The following is a 17,533-nucleotide window of genomic DNA, read 5'->3' as shown; positions in this document are numbered from 1 at the left end:
TTAATGCTGTCGTGTGTTTTTCTTACAAGTGTCAACTTATTTCATGCTCACCACAGCCTGACCAGGCAGGTACTATTATAACCTCCACTGTATAGCCCAGGGAGCAGGTCCCGAGAGGCTAAGTCACTTTCCCACGGTCCCACCTCTAGTACGGGCAGCCGCACTTTGAACCTGAGCAGTCAGCGTCAGGGAGCTGTGCCCTTGACCATTATGCTCTGTTGCCGCCCAGTGAGGTATATCTGATGGCGAGAGTGATTCCCCAGCAGGCTCCTTCAGGCTGATCTTGGGATGCTGCCGAGGAGCAGCACTTGTTGGATTGACCTGGCGCTGGGCATCCTGGTCACACATGGGGTTGGGGTCCTCGGTTTGTCGTGGAGGGGGAATGTGAGCCTGGGGTCGGGGGCTCTGTCCACCACAAGAGTCTAATTATGTTCCTGAATGGAATATTTGAAAATGATCATCCTATGAAATTATCGCTTGTGGAAGCCGTAGTCTGCCACATTCACTGTGGTGCACTCATGCTCAAACCCGCCCTGTCCTAGGGCTCTGCGAGGGGTGATGAGGTAGGGTCTCCACCGAGTCTGAGGACTGAGAGTGGGGTGTTCCCAGCTCCTCCTCGGCCCCTTCAGACCCCGCCACTCATTTCCCTTGTCCTCCTCCGTCTCCTCAGTCTGCTTGCATTCTTCTCTGCCTTCCCTTCTTCTTTGGCCTCTCTCCTCTTCCTGCTCCCTGGTGCTCCAGGGGAACAGGAAGGAAAGACATTGAGTGAAGGAACAACTACGTCCTCCCTTCCCTCCTCCTTCATGCTCCAGGGGAGCAACGCAAAGGAACTTACATGTAGGATCAAGTTGTGCTGAAAATTTGCAGGAGTTGTTCATTTTAGCTGGGATTTCTGAGTTTCCGAAGTTATCATCATGATAGGGGCTGGGGTTTCCTGTGTCATGCAGTGATGAGAAAATTGTACCTTCCTGAGGCCTCTCAGAGTGAGTAGGAGGAGAGCCAGCCTGCAAGAGCTGCCTACGTTAGCGATGAGGCAAGGCTGATAGGCCTCATGCTCGATGTGCTGCTCTGCCACCAGGGTCCAAGATTCAATTTAGAAACAAACCTTGATACTGAAAAGAGCATCAGCTGTTCAAAATCAACATAGCAGGCCATCTTTTAATTTAGGATTCTGCAAACCAGAGTTGTGTGTCTTGTTCTGGATTCCCACACACATACAGCCCTGTGTTTCTTCAGGACACTCTTTTGTTATTGTTGTTTTCCTATCAATTTTATTTATTTATTTTTTCATTCATTCATTCATTCATTCATTTTTAGTTAGAGAAGTTGTAGATTTACAGAAAGACCCTGCAGAAAATAGAGTTCCCTTATACCCATCCCCATTTTTAACATTTTGCTTTAGTGTGGTTCCTTTGTTATAGTTGATGAGAGAATATTATTATATATAGTCTGTAGTTAATAGTAGGTTTCACTGTTTGTGTTGTACAGTTCTATGTTATTTTTTTAAATTTTTATTCTAGCAACATATGTACCACTTAAATTTCCCCTTTTAAGCACATTCAAATATATAATTCATTGGTGACCACTGAATTATATGTCTAAATGTGGTTGAAAGGGCACTCTTATGTTTTACCCATTTCTGAGATGCCTTGCTATCTGGGTGGATTTCCATTTAATGCTAACATAAATCTAGGATTTGCGTCCTCTCAGATTCACCTTTCCCCTACCAGAGCACACCTCTTGCTATTCTTGGCTTGGCCTGGCTCTAGGTTATAGATACTTCCTTTACTCAAAGGGAATGATGCAAAGGAAAAGGCTGTGGGGCATCTTTAAAGGCAGCTTGAACAAAGGGCAGGTACTCTCAGCATGAGCTGATGGAGTTTTTGTTCCGTCAAAGAAGCAACGCGTCCTTAGCCTGCTGAGGAGCCTCCACAAGGCATGCCTTCGATATCTGCAGGTTTTAAGTGCCTCCATTAGTCAAGAGAAGGGGCCTTGATGACCATGATTCCATCCTCATTTAATAGATGAGAAAACCAAAGGAATCCCAGAACAAACTCTGCGACTTGCCAAGTGCTTACGTTTCATCTGCCGTTCACATTAAGCTTGACTTACTTGGTCTTTTAGGCCCTAACTAGCCTCCTTGCTGCCCACGTCTTTCCTTAGCATGACTTATTGACCTTGTTCTGCCAGAGAAACATGTATTATATCAGAACACCAGCCTCCAGCCATATAGAACTCCTGCCAGCCTGGCTCGCCCCCAGCTCTGCGCCTTCACACATGCTTTGCCTCCCTTTAGAACGTGCCACCCACCTGCCCACCCAAGATGCTTGCTATACATGGTTCACTTCTTCTCACCCTTCAGGTTCTCAACTTCTATATCATTTGATCTAGGGAGTCTTTCTCGACTCCCCTCTCTGCCACCCTTCCCCCACTAGCCAGTGTTAGGTGTTTCTGCTCTCTACTCCCACTATACCTGTACTTTATTATACCCCGTATCTCACCTGACTGTAAAATTGATTTAATTTTGTCTCTTCAGCTAGGTTGTCATGGGCAGGGGTCATGTCTGTGTTGCCCACCATTATATTTCCAGAACATAACTTTGTGCCCAGAATATAGTAGATAGTCAGTAAATGCTTTTTGGGTGCATGGGTAGATGGATGGCAGGCAGACAGGGAGGCAACATTTAACCAATGAATCGTTAAAAGAAAGCAATCTTAAGATGTGAACTTAAGGAGGATACTCTCTGGGTTTAGTCCTGATGTTTGATGAGCTCTGCACAAATGCATTGTCAGCTTAGATTTATTGTGGCCTGCTCTCCAGCCAGTGTACTACCTATCTGGTTTCATACACAAGATCCCGTTTTATCCCTACCACAACCTGAGGCAGAAATTTTCATCCACCCTTTGCAGGTGTGGAAACTGGGGCTCAGAGAGGAAGTGTAGAGGGCAGAAGGTGCTTGGCCTGCGGGGCCGTGGTGCACCCACTTTTCCCCTTCACAGCCAGCCCCACCCACACCCCTGTGTGATTGTCAACACAGCCTCGGCGTTTGTGAAATTACATTCATGGCAAAGTGCTACTCTGGGCGGTGCTATTTTGGCCTCCCTGGCTGCTCTGGCTGGCCAATGTTATTTCTGGCTGATTTGTATTTTCCCGTATCTAAGTAAAGGGGGCAGGCTTGCACTATAAAATTTTATCCTCTGTTTTTCTGCAAATTGGTAGCACATTTGCCATATCAAAGGAACTGAGATCTAGGTAGTCATTTTGTTCACAGAGCTCTAATGCTCTCCTACCTCCACCCTTCACCACCTCTCTCCTGACCCAATTACTCTGAGATGATAGACGTCTTTCTAGCCACACATCTATCTTAAAAATGTCTTAGCGAAGTAACACAAATTAGATAACAGTTGATGGCAATTGCAGGAATATTAGCAATAATAACTTCTATTTAAGTAGCTTTTATTTTGTTCGGGCAGAAGCAAAGACCTCTGAAATCCGGCTTTCCAGTGCATCTGTAATTACTTTCATTCCAACTTTTCCCCTAAATAACTCCCAAAGGGATATGAGTAAAGGTTCACGTTGCAACTGAGCTTCTTCCTTTCATAGCTGGTGTCCCAGCCCCTCATGCACAGATATTCAAGTTGTTAGGTGGATGCTTAATAACTGTTGTGAGAAGAGAATTGACAAGGCAAACTGGTTGTTTTTTCTATGCACTCTGGGAAGAGGTAATGATACTTAGAGTCTTTGTGAAAATGCTGAGGTATAGGGTCCCCAGGGAGGCTATCTTCAGGCTTCCTCCTCCATCATGTCCCCTGCTATGGCGAGCCCCCCAAATCCCATGGATCTGAGATGCTGCTTGCCCCTGTGGTTTAAGAGAGCACTATTCAAAAAATCTGGAGTTACAAAGGAATTCAGTTAGAAGACATATGTTCTCTTTGTAAAGGAATCTGCCATTGTAATCCTTTACATGATATATTTGAAGATATGACTTGATTTCTGGTTCTTGTAAAATATGACTTGATACAGAAATACAGAAATTTTGTTTATTTATAACTTTTCAGGTATATGCCCATTACATAAAGGAAGGCAAACTTCATTTTGACATGTAGATTTATTTCTGCCTCCTTTTAGGAATGTGTTCCATTTTATAGTCTGGAAAACACAATGCTTTGAGTATGCCTCTCTTCCTGTGTTCTCTACAGCCATTTCTGAAAATGAACATTGTACATATTTTTGAAATGGGAAGAATTATCTCGTTGAGTTCTCACTGTATCAAATGGCAGACAGAGACTGGGGAGAGGTTGACTGCTAAGGGCACTCCTCCCCTGGCTTTTCTCTGAGTTGATTCTGATTCTGTGTTGAGATGTGGGCCTTGACAGCACCAAGAAGTTCAGGCTGCAGGATTTGGATTCAGCTGCCTGGGGAGCTGGGATCTGAACTGGAACCTTCTGTTGCATGGGAGGGCCTCTCTCTCTTTGTCCCAGCTCTGCTCTCAAATCCTTCCTTTAATTCTATCTGAGATATTGATCCTGGCTGCCTCCTAGACCATCTAAAGTGGTTGAAAACTTTTAACTTGCATAAGAATCACTGGGGGTTGTTAAAATGGTTTCTTGGGCTTCACAGCCAGAGGTTCTGATTCACGAGGTCAGGGGTTGCCTGTGATCTTGCATTTCTACCAGCTGTCAGGTGACGCCCAGCTGCAGGCGTGAGCACCAGGCTTGGAGAACCACTGCTCTAAGAGGCAGGCTGCAGGGGTGAGGGCAGGTCAGAAGGCCTCGGTAGAGAACAGGCAGGTCTCGAGTACACTTGGCGTTGAGGGCAAGATTGCAGGGTCAAGGGCAAAAGTTATCCGGCAAGATTTGACCCCTCTCAGCTTTTCCTCTGATCTGCATTATTTGGCGCATGAGAGAACCACAACTTTAACTTGCCACATTTAGTACAGTTTTAGATGATTTGAGTTTAGAAGGAATATGTTCATGGGCCACTTTTCTAGGATCCAGGGAAATTATGTTACTCCTGAATTACACCAAATACTGTTCATTTTTTTAAAAATTCCATTTTATTGAGATATATTCACATACCATACAGTCATCCATGGTGTACAGTCCGCTGTTCACAGTACCATCATATAGTTGTGCATTCATCACCCCAGTCTATTTTTGAACATTTTCCTTACACCAGAAAGAATAAAAATAGGAATAAAAAATAAAAGTAAAAAAGAATACCCCAATCATCCACCCCCCAAATCCCATCCTATTTTTCATTTAGTTTTTTGTCCCCATTTTTCTACTCATCCATCCACAAGGTTAGATAAAGGGAGTGTGATCCACAAGGTTTTCACAGTCACACTGTCACCCCTCGTAAGCTACATTGCTATACAGTCGTCTTCAAGAGTCAAGGCTACTGGGTTGGAGTTTGATAGTTTCAGGTATTTACTTCTAGCTATTCCAATACATTAAATGCTAAAAAGTGTTATCTATATAGTGCGTAAGAGTGTCCACCAGAGTGACCTCTTGATTTCATTTGAAATCTCTCAGCCACTGAAACTTTATTTCGTTTCATTTGGCACCCCCCTTCTGGTCAAGAACATGTTCTCAATCCCATGATGCTGGTCCACATTCACCCCCAGGAGTCATAACTTGCATTGCCAGAGAGATTTACGCCCCTGGGAGTCAGGTCCCACGTAGGGGGGAGGGCAGTGAGCTCACCTGCTGAGGTGGCTTAGCTAGAGAGAGAGGGCCACATCTGAGCAACAAAGAGGCACTCAGGGGGAGACTCTTAGGCACAATTATAAGCAGGTTTGCAATATACTGGTCATTTTTAAAAACATCTTATTGAAGTTTAATTTAGGTATCATAAAATTCATCCATTGTTAGTGAACAGTTCAAAGATTTCTAGTAAATTTATGCAATTGTACAACCATCATCACAATCCAGTTTTAGAGCATTTTCATCACCCTAGAAAGTTCTCTTGAAACCTGGTGCTTTGGATTGTTCATGAATTATGTTAACTATACTATATGTTCAGGTAACTTTCCAATGAATTATGCTTTTTAAAACCCTCTCTATTTTTTCATCATTTGAGACTTTATAAATAGGTCACAGGCCACCTGTTTCGTTAGTCATCAGTTTTGTAAATAAGTTTGCACATCATTTGCTGTATTAGTCAGTGTTCTCCAGGGAAACTGAACTGAAAGGATGTGTGCATGTGTGTATAAATATATAAATGTAAATATTATGACATTTATTATAGGAACTGGCCCACATGGCTATGGAGATTGGCAAGTGTGAATTCTGTAGGGCAGACTGCAAGTTGGGAACTCGGATGAAGATTTTGATGAATTCCCCTGGAGAAGCAGGCTGGCTAAAGGAGAAAGAGAAATTATTCTTTCTGACTGCCAAAATGGTCGGTTCTCTCTTTAAGGCCTTCAGTTGAGTAGATGAGACTTCTGTCATCTAATTGCTGAAGGCAGTCTCCTTTGTTGATTGTAGATATAGTCAGCCATAGATGCAATCAAGTGACTAATGATTTAAATGCACGATATATCCTCACAGTGACAATCAGGCCAGGGCTTGCTGGACCAAACAGCTGGACACCATAGCCTGGCCAAGTTGACCCATGAACTTAACCATCACGCTTGCTTAAAATGAAATAATTCAACCAGTGAGTATTATAGCATTTACTGTGTGCCAGGCCCTGCTTTGCCACGTTTTAAATAATGCTTCATAGATATATTTCTCATGGCTTAAAAGAGCACTTCTGTGGCTCATCTTAGTTCAGCAGTCAGCCATCATATGCTGGGCATTGCAAAAAAAGGATGTGAAGATGCATAACACATGGATCCTGGCTTCAAGGGACTCGAGGAAATGAAACAGAAATGCAAACTAATCAATACAGTATGGTTCTATAATTAAGTCCACTAGCAAGTCAGAACCTTGGAAGGCAGGATGCACAAACAGCATTAAATCTAATTATTTTTGTGGCATATATGGCGTGGCATTTTTGTTCTGGATATTGGCGGCATGGCCCAAATGAATGTTGCCATCCAAACTTGATCTCTCTTGAGGGCCTTAGCAGAGACCAACCTTTTCTTTAGAAATCACTTGTTATGAGAGCATCCTGTAAAAAGATCCAGTCTTAAGCACGATGGCCCAACAGTGATACACCATCTGCGGTCTGCATTTCACAATCAGCATCAATAGTCGGTCCACAAACACCTTCCAGTACTATTTTAGGTATTTTGGAGTACACTAAAGAGAAATTCCTTGTCCCATTGGGAGGACAGGACCTAGAGACAAGGAATTAAAGAGGTACAAAGAAGTATATGGTAAAGTTCTAAATTAAATATGAATCCTGCCAAAACATCCAGCACAGACGGTAAATGCTGTGGGAAATCATGCTGAATGCCTCTGAATCACCTGGGGCTGGGCCGGTACAGCATTGAAGAGCTGGGGCTGTGCAAGCTAAATGCCGTTGTAAGGGTACAGAGTAAAAATAGGGAGGGCTTTCTTTCCCCTCATATATTTGGACTGGACTGCCATATAGCTATCTGTATTAATTAAACCTTCCAATTTCAATTAGCTGTGTAGAAAATAAATGATCTAAATTATAATGGAAGTGGCGATGTGCCGTTTACTAGTTCCATTGTTACATTTAATGATGTTTGCTTTTTCTAAGTTCTTCCCATTTGTGACAGAAAAGCTAGGCACTTGATTTTCTTGGCATGCTATTGATGATCTTTGGTGTGGTTATGAAATGATGATCCTTGAGAAGAAAAACGGGCATAAAGCTAAAAAAGCAGAAATGCTTTAACCTTAGCAATTTCTCATTTGCTTTTCAAAATCCAGTCTTTTCTTAATTTTTGAATTGGGCATGATTATGCATCTCTATTCTCTCCTGAGACCTAATCCAGGTATGGGGGCAATGGGAGAAGGGTCCTGTCTTACCATCTTCTTCCCTTTCTTTGGAGGCCACCATGGTCGAGAACCATGTGCCCAGCAACGGGTGGGTCAGTGTGAGTGCTCCCCGCCAGGTCTAATGTCCTCTGGTTTTGAATATTAGGCTGCTCAGAAAGCAGTGCCAATCCTCCTTCTCCATGGCCGGCACCCAAGACAAGCCACCCAAATGGCAACAGCCCTGCAGCAAAAGGTAATACAGTGTTTTATCTCCCTGACGTGACGGTTGCTCTCCTTTCCAGTAGCCTAACGCTATTTTCTGCATTTCTTTACTGCTCAAAGCAGGGACTCCTGGGTGGAGTGTTTCACATGACCCTAGAAATTACATCCTGACTTTTTTCTGGCTTAATATCCTAAGTCACATTCCTTTGTCAAGTTGTATCTAATGTGTATGAATCAAATATCTGTCTCAATGTGATTGTGTGGAAACAGCAAGATGGGAAAGGCCACTTAGGTTTCCTATCTTTAGTCAAAAATACCACAGCCACCATCAAATAAGGCATTTAATTCATGCTCCTCAGAAAATGTCAGGTTTCTTAGTTGTCAAAAAAGATCCTTTCAAGTTCATGAGATCTGTTCCCTTTTGGGACAGGCCCCCAAGGAGAACATCTGCTTGACTCAAGGTCTCATCTGTCTTTGCAGTTCTCTCTTCCTTTTGTCATCACCACTCTCCCTTTGTTGACCACAGGAAGTTAAAAGAAGTGTCCATTCCATTATCATCAAAAAGCATTCATATGATACTCTTTTATGTATTGTACAAGTAAGTCGCACCTGATGTTTGCTCCAACAGGCAGTCTGAGGAGTGTGAGTGGTGCCCCAAGTACAGGCACCTGGCTTTTCCTGGCAGGGCCACCCCCATTCTCTGAGGGCCTTTGGTGCAGACCCTACCACAGTTGGGAGAAAGGGGAAGTGCACGAGTAGCATGTTTGCCCTGGAGATATCTTTAAGATATCTTGATACATGCTATCAAGAAGAGAGAGAGACTAACCCATAGTCTTGTCCCACACAGTTTCCTTGTGTGACCTCTTACATGTCTAAAAAGAGATGAGTTATTCCCTTTTATAAGTCATTTTTCCCCCTTGATCAAGCTATATTGAGCTCTTTCAAGTCTCAGGTTATATCAATATAAACTGGGTGTTTTGTGGGCTGACTGTGTGAGGAATTCAATTAATATTAATAATAATACATATTACCAATTAGTCTTGCCAGTAGTAGCTTTTTCTCTATAATGAATGCATTAATTATCTCATTCTATAAGTGACAGATCTACAAGAGATTTTGGGAAAAAAAAAAAGACAAAGGGAGGGGAATCAGAAGTATAAAGTGATCAGTATAGTTTTTTAACATTTAAGTGCCATTTTAGTAAAATGAAAGGCTCAAAATCCCTGTTTATATTAGTATATCCCATCACTGTAATGTAACCACTCTTAGCAACTTGTCTAACAATATTTTTAGACTCCAGCCAGATGGCAAGCACATTCCTAGAAACTCTCAAATAGAAGGATAACCTCTCAGAACCATTTTCTTTGTGTTTCTGACACTCCCACCTGGTGGAGAAAACAAACAAACAAACATGGGTCATCCAAGCCAATGAACTTAGATTCTCATGTGGAATGATTTATAGACAAAAGGAACCCTCACCTTATTTAGAAATCACTTGCATCAGGTGCTCTTTTGAAGATGTTCTCTTCATCTGGAAAACAATTTGGTTTTATAGTTGTGGTATTCAGGAAGTTAGGGTAGGTGGTTCAGTGAAAGAGCAACCAAAGGAAGTATTTCACTATGGCTGGAGCATGAGTGGGGTGTAGAGACCACGTTGACTCCACTGCGAGAGGGGAAGGCATGCCAAGGGCCTCCTTCCTGGGGCAGGAGAGAGTTGAGGAAGTAGTGAAAGAAGAGAAGAGCCCTGGGCACCAACCCCCCACAGGGTGAAAGAGTGGCTCCAACATTTCTCTTGACCCAGAGTATTTGAAAAGGTCCCTACAGCAGATGCTGCGAGGCACCTTGCTTCCTCAGCCCTTCAGCCTGATTTGTGAAATAACCTGTATAATTTCCTGACTGTGGTGAAGCAGCAGGAGCTGAGGTTTTGAGCAAACCCTGTGGGCTGTGGCCATCCACTGGGGAGGGGGTGGGGAGAGCAGCCAGCTGGGGGGACCTGCTGGTAGTGGTCAGCTGCTTCTGGGTGAGTCAACAGAAGTGCTCTCTCTTCACCAAGCTTCAGACTACAGTTTAGATTGTTATTCTACCAACCAACCAAGGAGCACAGAATTCCCTAACAGTTTTTAGAGACCAGGAGCAATAAGATTTTCCTGACTGGACAGCCTCCCTTTTCAGGATGACCCGTGGCCAGCCGGCACCCAGCAAGGCAGAGGTGGGCATTTGGAAGGTGGCTTTGCTGATGATTCCTCTTCTCTCCCCAGAGCCTGCCAAGGCTGCCTCCTCGGACCTGACGGCCTGGTTCAGCCTCTTTGCTGACCTCGACCCATTATCCAATCCTGATGCTGTTGGGAAAACTGATAAAGAACATGAATTGCTCAATGCATGAGTCTGCAGCCTGCGGGAGGGAGCAGCGAGCTGCTCCGCAGCCACACAGCTGGGGGCTAGCAGAAGTATCCAGTGATCAGTATGCTGTTTTAACATTTACGTGCCATTTTAATAAAATGAAAGGGTCAAAGGCCCTGTTTATATTGGTATAATTATTTACTCTTATTTGTTACAAAGGGTTGCAGTGTATTCTCTACATGGATCCAAACAATCCTGGATTGTCTACAGTCAGTTCCCAGCGGGCCACTCTCCTGCCTCGGGGCTGCTGCTGGGTCACTGGGCTACTGTGAGATCCAAGTCATAAACCTACTTTGTGTAAACGACTTGTCCTACAGCCCTGGAGGCAGCTGGATGCTGACAAACCTTCAGCTCCTCCCCTTGTGCTCTCTGCCCCCCACCCCTTAGAGGGGGCTGCAGGGAGAATCCCTCCCCTGCCAAGTCACCGTCCAGCAAGCTCTGGCCACAGCTCTGGCCAACCAAAGACACTGTCCCCACAGCCCTTACCTGATGGGCCTTGTGCTCTCTCACGGTGGAGGAACTGGGCTTCTCTGCTGCACAAGCCTTTCTATGGAAAGCAGCCATATTTGCATACACCAGTGTCTCCTTTTTTCCTTTCTGAGGCTGGAATTCAAATGCATATATTTCTGGAGCCTCATTTGTTTTTTTTAATTAAAAAAATATTTGACATGCAAAGTCAAGTTAATGGAGTCTGTTGTGGGGACCCAGAGTTGTGCTGAGGAAGCTGCTCTGGGGCTGGGGGCTGGGGTGGGGCAGAGAAGGAGGCTGGGTCCCGCCTGTAGCCTTGAGGTTGCTGAGATGACGGGCATGCCTCCCTCTGAGAAGGCAGCAGGGGAAAGAGGAGACCATGGGACTTTTTGTGTGAGCAGCAGGAGTGGGAACAGCAGTTTTGCATTTGGGCACAGAAGTGGCTCAGACACCTCAGCAGGGCTGAGCTAGACACCCCAAGAGCTGACACCTCTCCTCTCCCATGTGGCCGGTGAGGTGCTAAGTTAGGGCCATGCACAGCTGCAAAAGCCTGTGTGCCCCTTTCAGTGAGCAGGTGGCCCTGGGTGGGGGTGGAAGGGAAGATCAGCAGGAAATGGTTCTCAGTGCATCTGTGCCAGGGAGGGCTCTGCTGGCTCCTGCAGCCCAGTCCCCCGGCCCTGAGAGGGCTTCCCGGGGCCACTTCCCCAAACACACGGGAACTCTGGGCTTCCCCAGCCTCTCTGTGGTGCTGCCCTCTTGGGAGGGCCTGGCCACACTAGTAACCACCATCTTCTACTAGGCACCCCAGGGGGCTGGAGGCTGGGATGGTTGAAGGCGTTCTCTTTCTCTCTGTGCATGAAGGATTCTGCTGGTGAAATGGGGCTGAGGACACAACGTGTTTTGTAGCTCAGAAAACTCTGCCCACCTGTGGGCCCAGACTGGCCTTCAAGGGAGTCTCATTTGTAGAACATCAGTTATTTAGCAGATTCCTCAGCCTGGCATTGATGGCCTTTGAGGATGTCAAGATATAGTCTCAGGGTCCTACCTTGCTGTCCTTCCCCCACACACAGGACCACTTCCTGAGCCCTAACTGCTCGCATCTCTGGGCCTGTGCATTTGCTGAGTATGCCATCTGGGGAGCGGCCCCTCTCCTTACCCCCAGGAGCTGCCTCCTCCACTGGGACTTCTTGAGGTGCAGCCACCCCTCGTCTCTCCTGGAGATTTCATCGGCCCCTGCCCTCCCTCCCTGCCACCCTTCCACATCGGTCCAGCAGTGTTGGGACTGTGGCAGGCACGGCAGTGCGCCTGGCATCCTCTGGCCTGTGCTCCTGGCAACGGCTCTGCCACTAAGTGTTGCTACCCCAGAGAACAGGGTCCTCATTTCCCAAAACCTCTGAATCCAGAGCCACCAGCAGCTTGGAGTCACCCTGCAGGCCCTGGACTGCAGATTGCTGCATGGAGCGGCCTTGCATGGGGTGCGGGCTAAGGGGCAGAGTTTGACCCTAGGCCACAGTTTTTTTTGCAGTGATGGAAACACCAGCCACAGTAAGAAGGTGAAGCGGAGGCCCAGGGAGCTGCAGGGCAGGGGGTGGGGAGTATCTTCTCTTTTAAATGGTTCACTTTGAATACCGACAAGAGGCATTTTAAGATTGATATCTGGGTGGAGGAGAGGAGGATTGTGGTCGCTAGACAGGCTTTGCTACAAGTAAAAGGAAAGAATTACACATGGAAACATTTTCTCCCTGAATTTTCTTTACATTTTTGTAAAAGGGGGAAAGAAAAGGCTTCAATTCCCTTTCGCATCTGCAATCCACTTGGGCAGCCTCTTGCTCCCTCTTGATAGCGTGTTTTGATCAGGGCTCACACAAAGCCCCCTAGGCCACCCCTCCTGTTTAAGGAGACACAGCTGCTGCCTGCATGCTGGCCCTGCAGGGGGGCTTCCTCCGGGCGTCTCCCCAGCCACCTTTTCACACCCAGGCTGGCCCCTCCCTTCCCTTTCATCCCACATGGGGAGGCCGGGCTGACTCACAGATGCACTGGAGCCCTCAAGGACATGGAGAGCACCTGCTCCTTGAGAACATTCCTGCAATTTGAGGTGGTCTCCAAGTCCCCTCCCCCAAGCAACACATAAAGGTGTATATAAATTTAAGGGAGGGAGCCGGAAATGATGCTGTTTCCTCCTTTCTTATTTCTTTCCCCAGCTGACATGGGCTGTTAATGCACTTTATAGATTCATTCCCTTCAAGATATAATTTTAGAAATGTCAAGTTGATTTTGACTTCTGAAAGAGAAAAGCATCCCTGTCAGCTTCAGAATTAGAAATGCACCAACTCAGGAAGAACCAGCACTTTTAGTTGGAGATTTCTGCCCAGAAGTCTGGGCAGACTGCTCAGGGGTGGCAGCCTGGGGGCCCCTCCCAACCCCGGCCACTGGGCACGTGCATGGGGCTCGCCCACAAGCATGGCTGGTCATTCCCCGGGGCATGGGGCTAGGGCTGGGGCCTGGCTGACAGTGCCACACGAGGCTGTGGCCACCCAGATGAAGAGGGCACCTGCCAGGCATCTCCCGCCGTCTGCCCAAGCTTCAGCTCCTGGAGCCAGCTAACTGAATCCAAGCATCCACTCTCAGAAGCTGCTGTAGAGAGAACCTCCCCAGGAATGACCCTGACAGTGACACAGAGCTAAATATAACCCTTTTTTATTCTGTCAATATATCAAAGCTGCATTGTTGTGCTCACCTAGTTTCCCCCAAGCAGGGTGTGGCAGTTAATCCTCTGCTTTGATTGAAACCATCATCCCAGTTGTCTGACTCCCAGTACTTGCCATGCAATGATGTAGGTCTCGTCAGCTTGTTGGAAAACAGACTTCAGCCTGGAGCCAACTCCAGTTGATTAGCAGTAGTTACCAAGAATTCTGCATTGAGAAGGATTTGATAATGAGTGATGTCTGAGATGGGTGCAGGACAGGGAGCAGTGGCATTAGACATGGCCTTTATGGGGCTTTGAAATTTAATTCTTCATTTTTTTTTTTTCCAGCAATGGTAATGGATGGGGTAATGGATGTTGGTGATGGTAACACAGTATTGTGAATGTAGTTAATATTACTGAATTGTACACTTGAAAGTGGCTAAAATGGGAATTTTTGAGTTGTACATACATTGCTACAATTAAAAAGTTTAAAAATAAATAAATAAATAAAAAGTAACTAGGATTCTGGAACCCTGAGAAGAGGGGCATGTATGGACAAAGAAAGCAGAAAATTGAAAGAGCACATCATTACTGAAACATAACTCAAACTGGCTTAAACAATAACAGCAAAGCAGGGGGATTTATTTTGCTCTTGATCCAGCTTGGCTGGCCGCAGGGCCTCAGATGACGTACTGAGTAACTGTCCCCTCCCAGCTCCCGGCTCTGATTCCCTGTGTGGCTTCATTCCAACAGGCTCTACTCACAAGGTGGCACAGTGGCCACCAGCATCTCCAGTGGAGCCTGCATTGGGTCCTGTGTCCACTCTCCTGCCAATCCCAGGGTACATGGTAGCGGTGGGGAGATAAGCCGTTTGCCCAGCTTCTCAACTGCCTAACCCTGGAACCTGGCCCTCAAGGACTGACATTGGAGAAGGGTCCTCAAGGGAAAATTGTGGTGCTGTTGCCAGAGGAAGAGGGAATAGATGCTGGGCAAGAAAATGCAATAGATACCCACTGCAGTGACTTTGTGGAGACACTTGTCTAGTCTTCCCAGAGAGTATTAAAGAACTGGAACATTTTCCAGAAACCCACCATAGGGCCCCTTTGGAGGCTACCCCAAGCTCCAGGGTTGGAGGGCTTGGAGCTCCCAGTGGTCCTTCGATTCCTAACTTCATCTCTCCTGATAGCTGACTTCAGGGAATCACGTACAGTGGCCATGGAGCTTTTTGCATCCATCCTGCTCATATTCAGGTGAAGAACCTGAGGGACCAAAGGGACATGAAGGCTCAAAGTTATTGGAAAACCAGGGTTAGAGCCCAGGTTGCCTGGCTCCCGGGCAGGGGTTCTTTCTCTTCAAGATGTTTACTAGAAATGGAGAGCTGTAGAAAAAAATTCCAAAGACACACAAAATTCTTTTAAGAACCAGCCTTGCTTTTCTTTCTCCCAACTCATTTTATTTTCCTCTCTCTCTCTCTCTCTCTCTCTCTCTCTCTCTCTCTCTCTCTCTCTCTCTATATATATATATATATATATATATATATATATATATATATATATATTTAAAGCCAGTTATTAGGTACAGCCTTTGGGGATAAAATCTAGGAGGGTAAAATAGAGCATAAAGTATTTTGGGTGCTGAAGCCTGTGGTCTGTTAGTCATATACCCTCTCTGAGCGTCAGTTTTCTCAGCTATAAAATAAACATTTCCTGCCTCTTGGAGTTATTGCAAGGATTATGTAAGTCAATGCCTTAGACACTTAGCTTTGTGCTTGCACCCTGAGCACCCAGTACGGGCCCCTTGGCAAAATGCTACTGGTTGAAGTAAGAAGCAAAGGCTGCGCCCTCCTCCAGTGACCTTCTAGAACAGTCTTCAGGCTCTGTCTTCTCTCTCCATCACTTATTAACTCATTACTAAATATCAAGGGAATGGAGTTGGGGGAGGATGACAGGACTAGAAAGTTTAATGAAAAAACTGTCCCTGATTTTTCCATAAAGTTGTACAAAATTCTGTGATAAAACTAGGAGAAATGAAGTGGAATCTGCCAGACAGAAGGGAGGTGCTCCGAAAACAGGCCTAAGGAACCCTCCAACCTTGAAGGTATTTTTAAAAATAAACCACTGAAGTTTGCCAGAGTGGCTATGACAAATACCACATGCTGGTTTGGCTTAAACAACAGGATTTTATACTCTCACAGTTTAGGAGGCTAGAAGTCCAACTTCAAGGTATCACCAGATCATGCTTTGTCCCAGAGTCTGGGGTTCTGTGCTTGATCTCTGCCTCCGCCACCTGCAGTATCTGTCTCCTCCTCTGGCTTCCACTCTGGCTTCTGTGTCCAATGTCCTTTGCTTAGAAGGACTTCATTGAATTTGGTCACACCTTAGCTAGTAACATCTTCTGAGGTCCTACTTACATGGGTTCATACCCATGGGGCCGACCAGCGTTTGGGATTTGAGCATGTCTTCTGTGGGGGCATAATTTAATGCCCAACAACCATAAGCCAAAACCCCGATTGAAAGAAACTGGGATGCAGAGCAACTGGATCTCTCATGCATTGCCGATGGAAACGCAAAATGGTACAGTCACTTTGGAAAACAGTTTGGCAGTTTCATGGAAAGTTAAATACACACTTTGCATACAACCCAGCAATCCCACTCCTAGGAATTTACCCTAAAGAAAAAAATTTATGTTAACACAAAAACCCTATGCAAATGTGCATGACAGCTTTATTCATAATCTCCAGCAGCTGGATGGAGGACATGCGTACCATGCAATACTATCTAGCAATAAAAATGGACAAACTACTGATATATGCAACAAAAGAAGTCAAGTTGATTCCAGGTAACCCTGATGAGAAGTGATGAGAACGGCACTTTACCTCTGTGGTCTTCTTCCCTCCAACTCATAATTCTAGTCTCTTCATAAGAAAAAAACATCAAAAAATGCAAATCAAGGGACATTCTCCAATATACCTGACCAGTACTCTTCACAAGGGTCAAAGCTGTGCAAAACAAGACCTTGACACGAATAGGAAGGGATGAAGGACACATGACAACTACATGTGATGTGGTATCTTGGATTGGATCCTGGAATGGAAAAAGACCATTATTGGAAAAATGGTGCCATCCAAATAACATTTGTAATTTAGTTAATAGTATGTGCCAGTGTTTATTTCTCAGTTTTGACACCTGTCCCTTGCTATGTAAGTTGTTAACATTTGGGGAAGCTGGGTAAAGAGGATACAGGAGCTCTGCTATCTTTGTAACTTTTCTGCATATTTAAAATGATACCCAAATATTACGCAAAATATAGATAACCCTTCTTAGGTGCTAATGAATTGGAACAGCTAGCAGTAAATACCTGAAACTATCAAACTACAACCCAGAACCCATGAATCTTGAAGACGGTTGTATAACTATGTAACTTATGAGGGGTGACAATGTGATTAGGAAAGCCATATGGACCACTCTCCCCTTTGTCCAGTGTATGGATGGATGAGTAGAAAAATGGGGGTAAAAAAAAAAAAGCACCCAGTGTTCTTATTTACTTTAATTGTTCTTTTTCACTTTAATTTTTACTCATTACTTTTGGGTGTAGGAGTGAAAATGTTCAAAAATTAATTTTGGTGATGAACACACAAGTATATAATGGTACTGTGAACAACTGAATGTACGCTTTGTATGATTGCATGGTATGTGAATATATCTCAATAAAATTGAATTAAAAATATTAATAGAGTAAACTCATCAATAAAGAGACATAGACTGGCAAAAAAAAATAAAAAATAAAAAAATAAGATGATACTCAAATAAAAAGTTGTTTTGTTTTTAAAGGCTGCATTGGTGTGGTTTCATTTATATGACATTTG

The 17,533-nt window shown here is 45.0% G+C and overlaps 1 protein-coding gene across 11 annotated transcripts in view; it reads left to right on the top strand.

Moving 5' to 3' along the window:
• ICA1 (islet cell autoantigen 1) overlaps positions 1 to 10,648 on the top strand; it is a 154,516-nt gene extending 143,868 nt beyond the window's left edge. For 7 of the 11 annotated variants that reach the window (XM_037836780.1, XM_037836777.1, XM_037836782.1 and 4 more), the window contains exons 14-15: positions 8,059 to 8,145; positions 10,373 to 10,648. In XM_037836780.1, coding sequence (XP_037692708.1) covers positions 8,059 to 8,145; positions 10,373 to 10,497 — 212 coding nt within the window. In that variant the 3' untranslated portion in view covers positions 10,498 to 10,648. The remainder of the gene's footprint in view (positions 1 to 8,058; positions 8,146 to 10,372) is intronic. The other 4 variants (XM_037836787.1, XM_037836785.1, XM_037836784.1 and 1 more) reach the window with 1 other exon arrangement.
• Positions 10,649 to 17,533: the final 6,885 nt, after the last annotated feature.

Source organism: Choloepus didactylus, chromosome 5 (genome assembly GCF_015220235.1).
Source record: "Choloepus didactylus isolate mChoDid1 chromosome 5, mChoDid1.pri, whole genome shotgun sequence".
Classification (NCBI taxonomy): domain Eukaryota; kingdom Metazoa; phylum Chordata; class Mammalia; order Pilosa; family Megalonychidae; genus Choloepus; species Choloepus didactylus.
The sequence above is the reverse complement of the archived record's forward strand: the minus strand, read 5'-3'. Positions and strand labels throughout refer to the sequence as shown.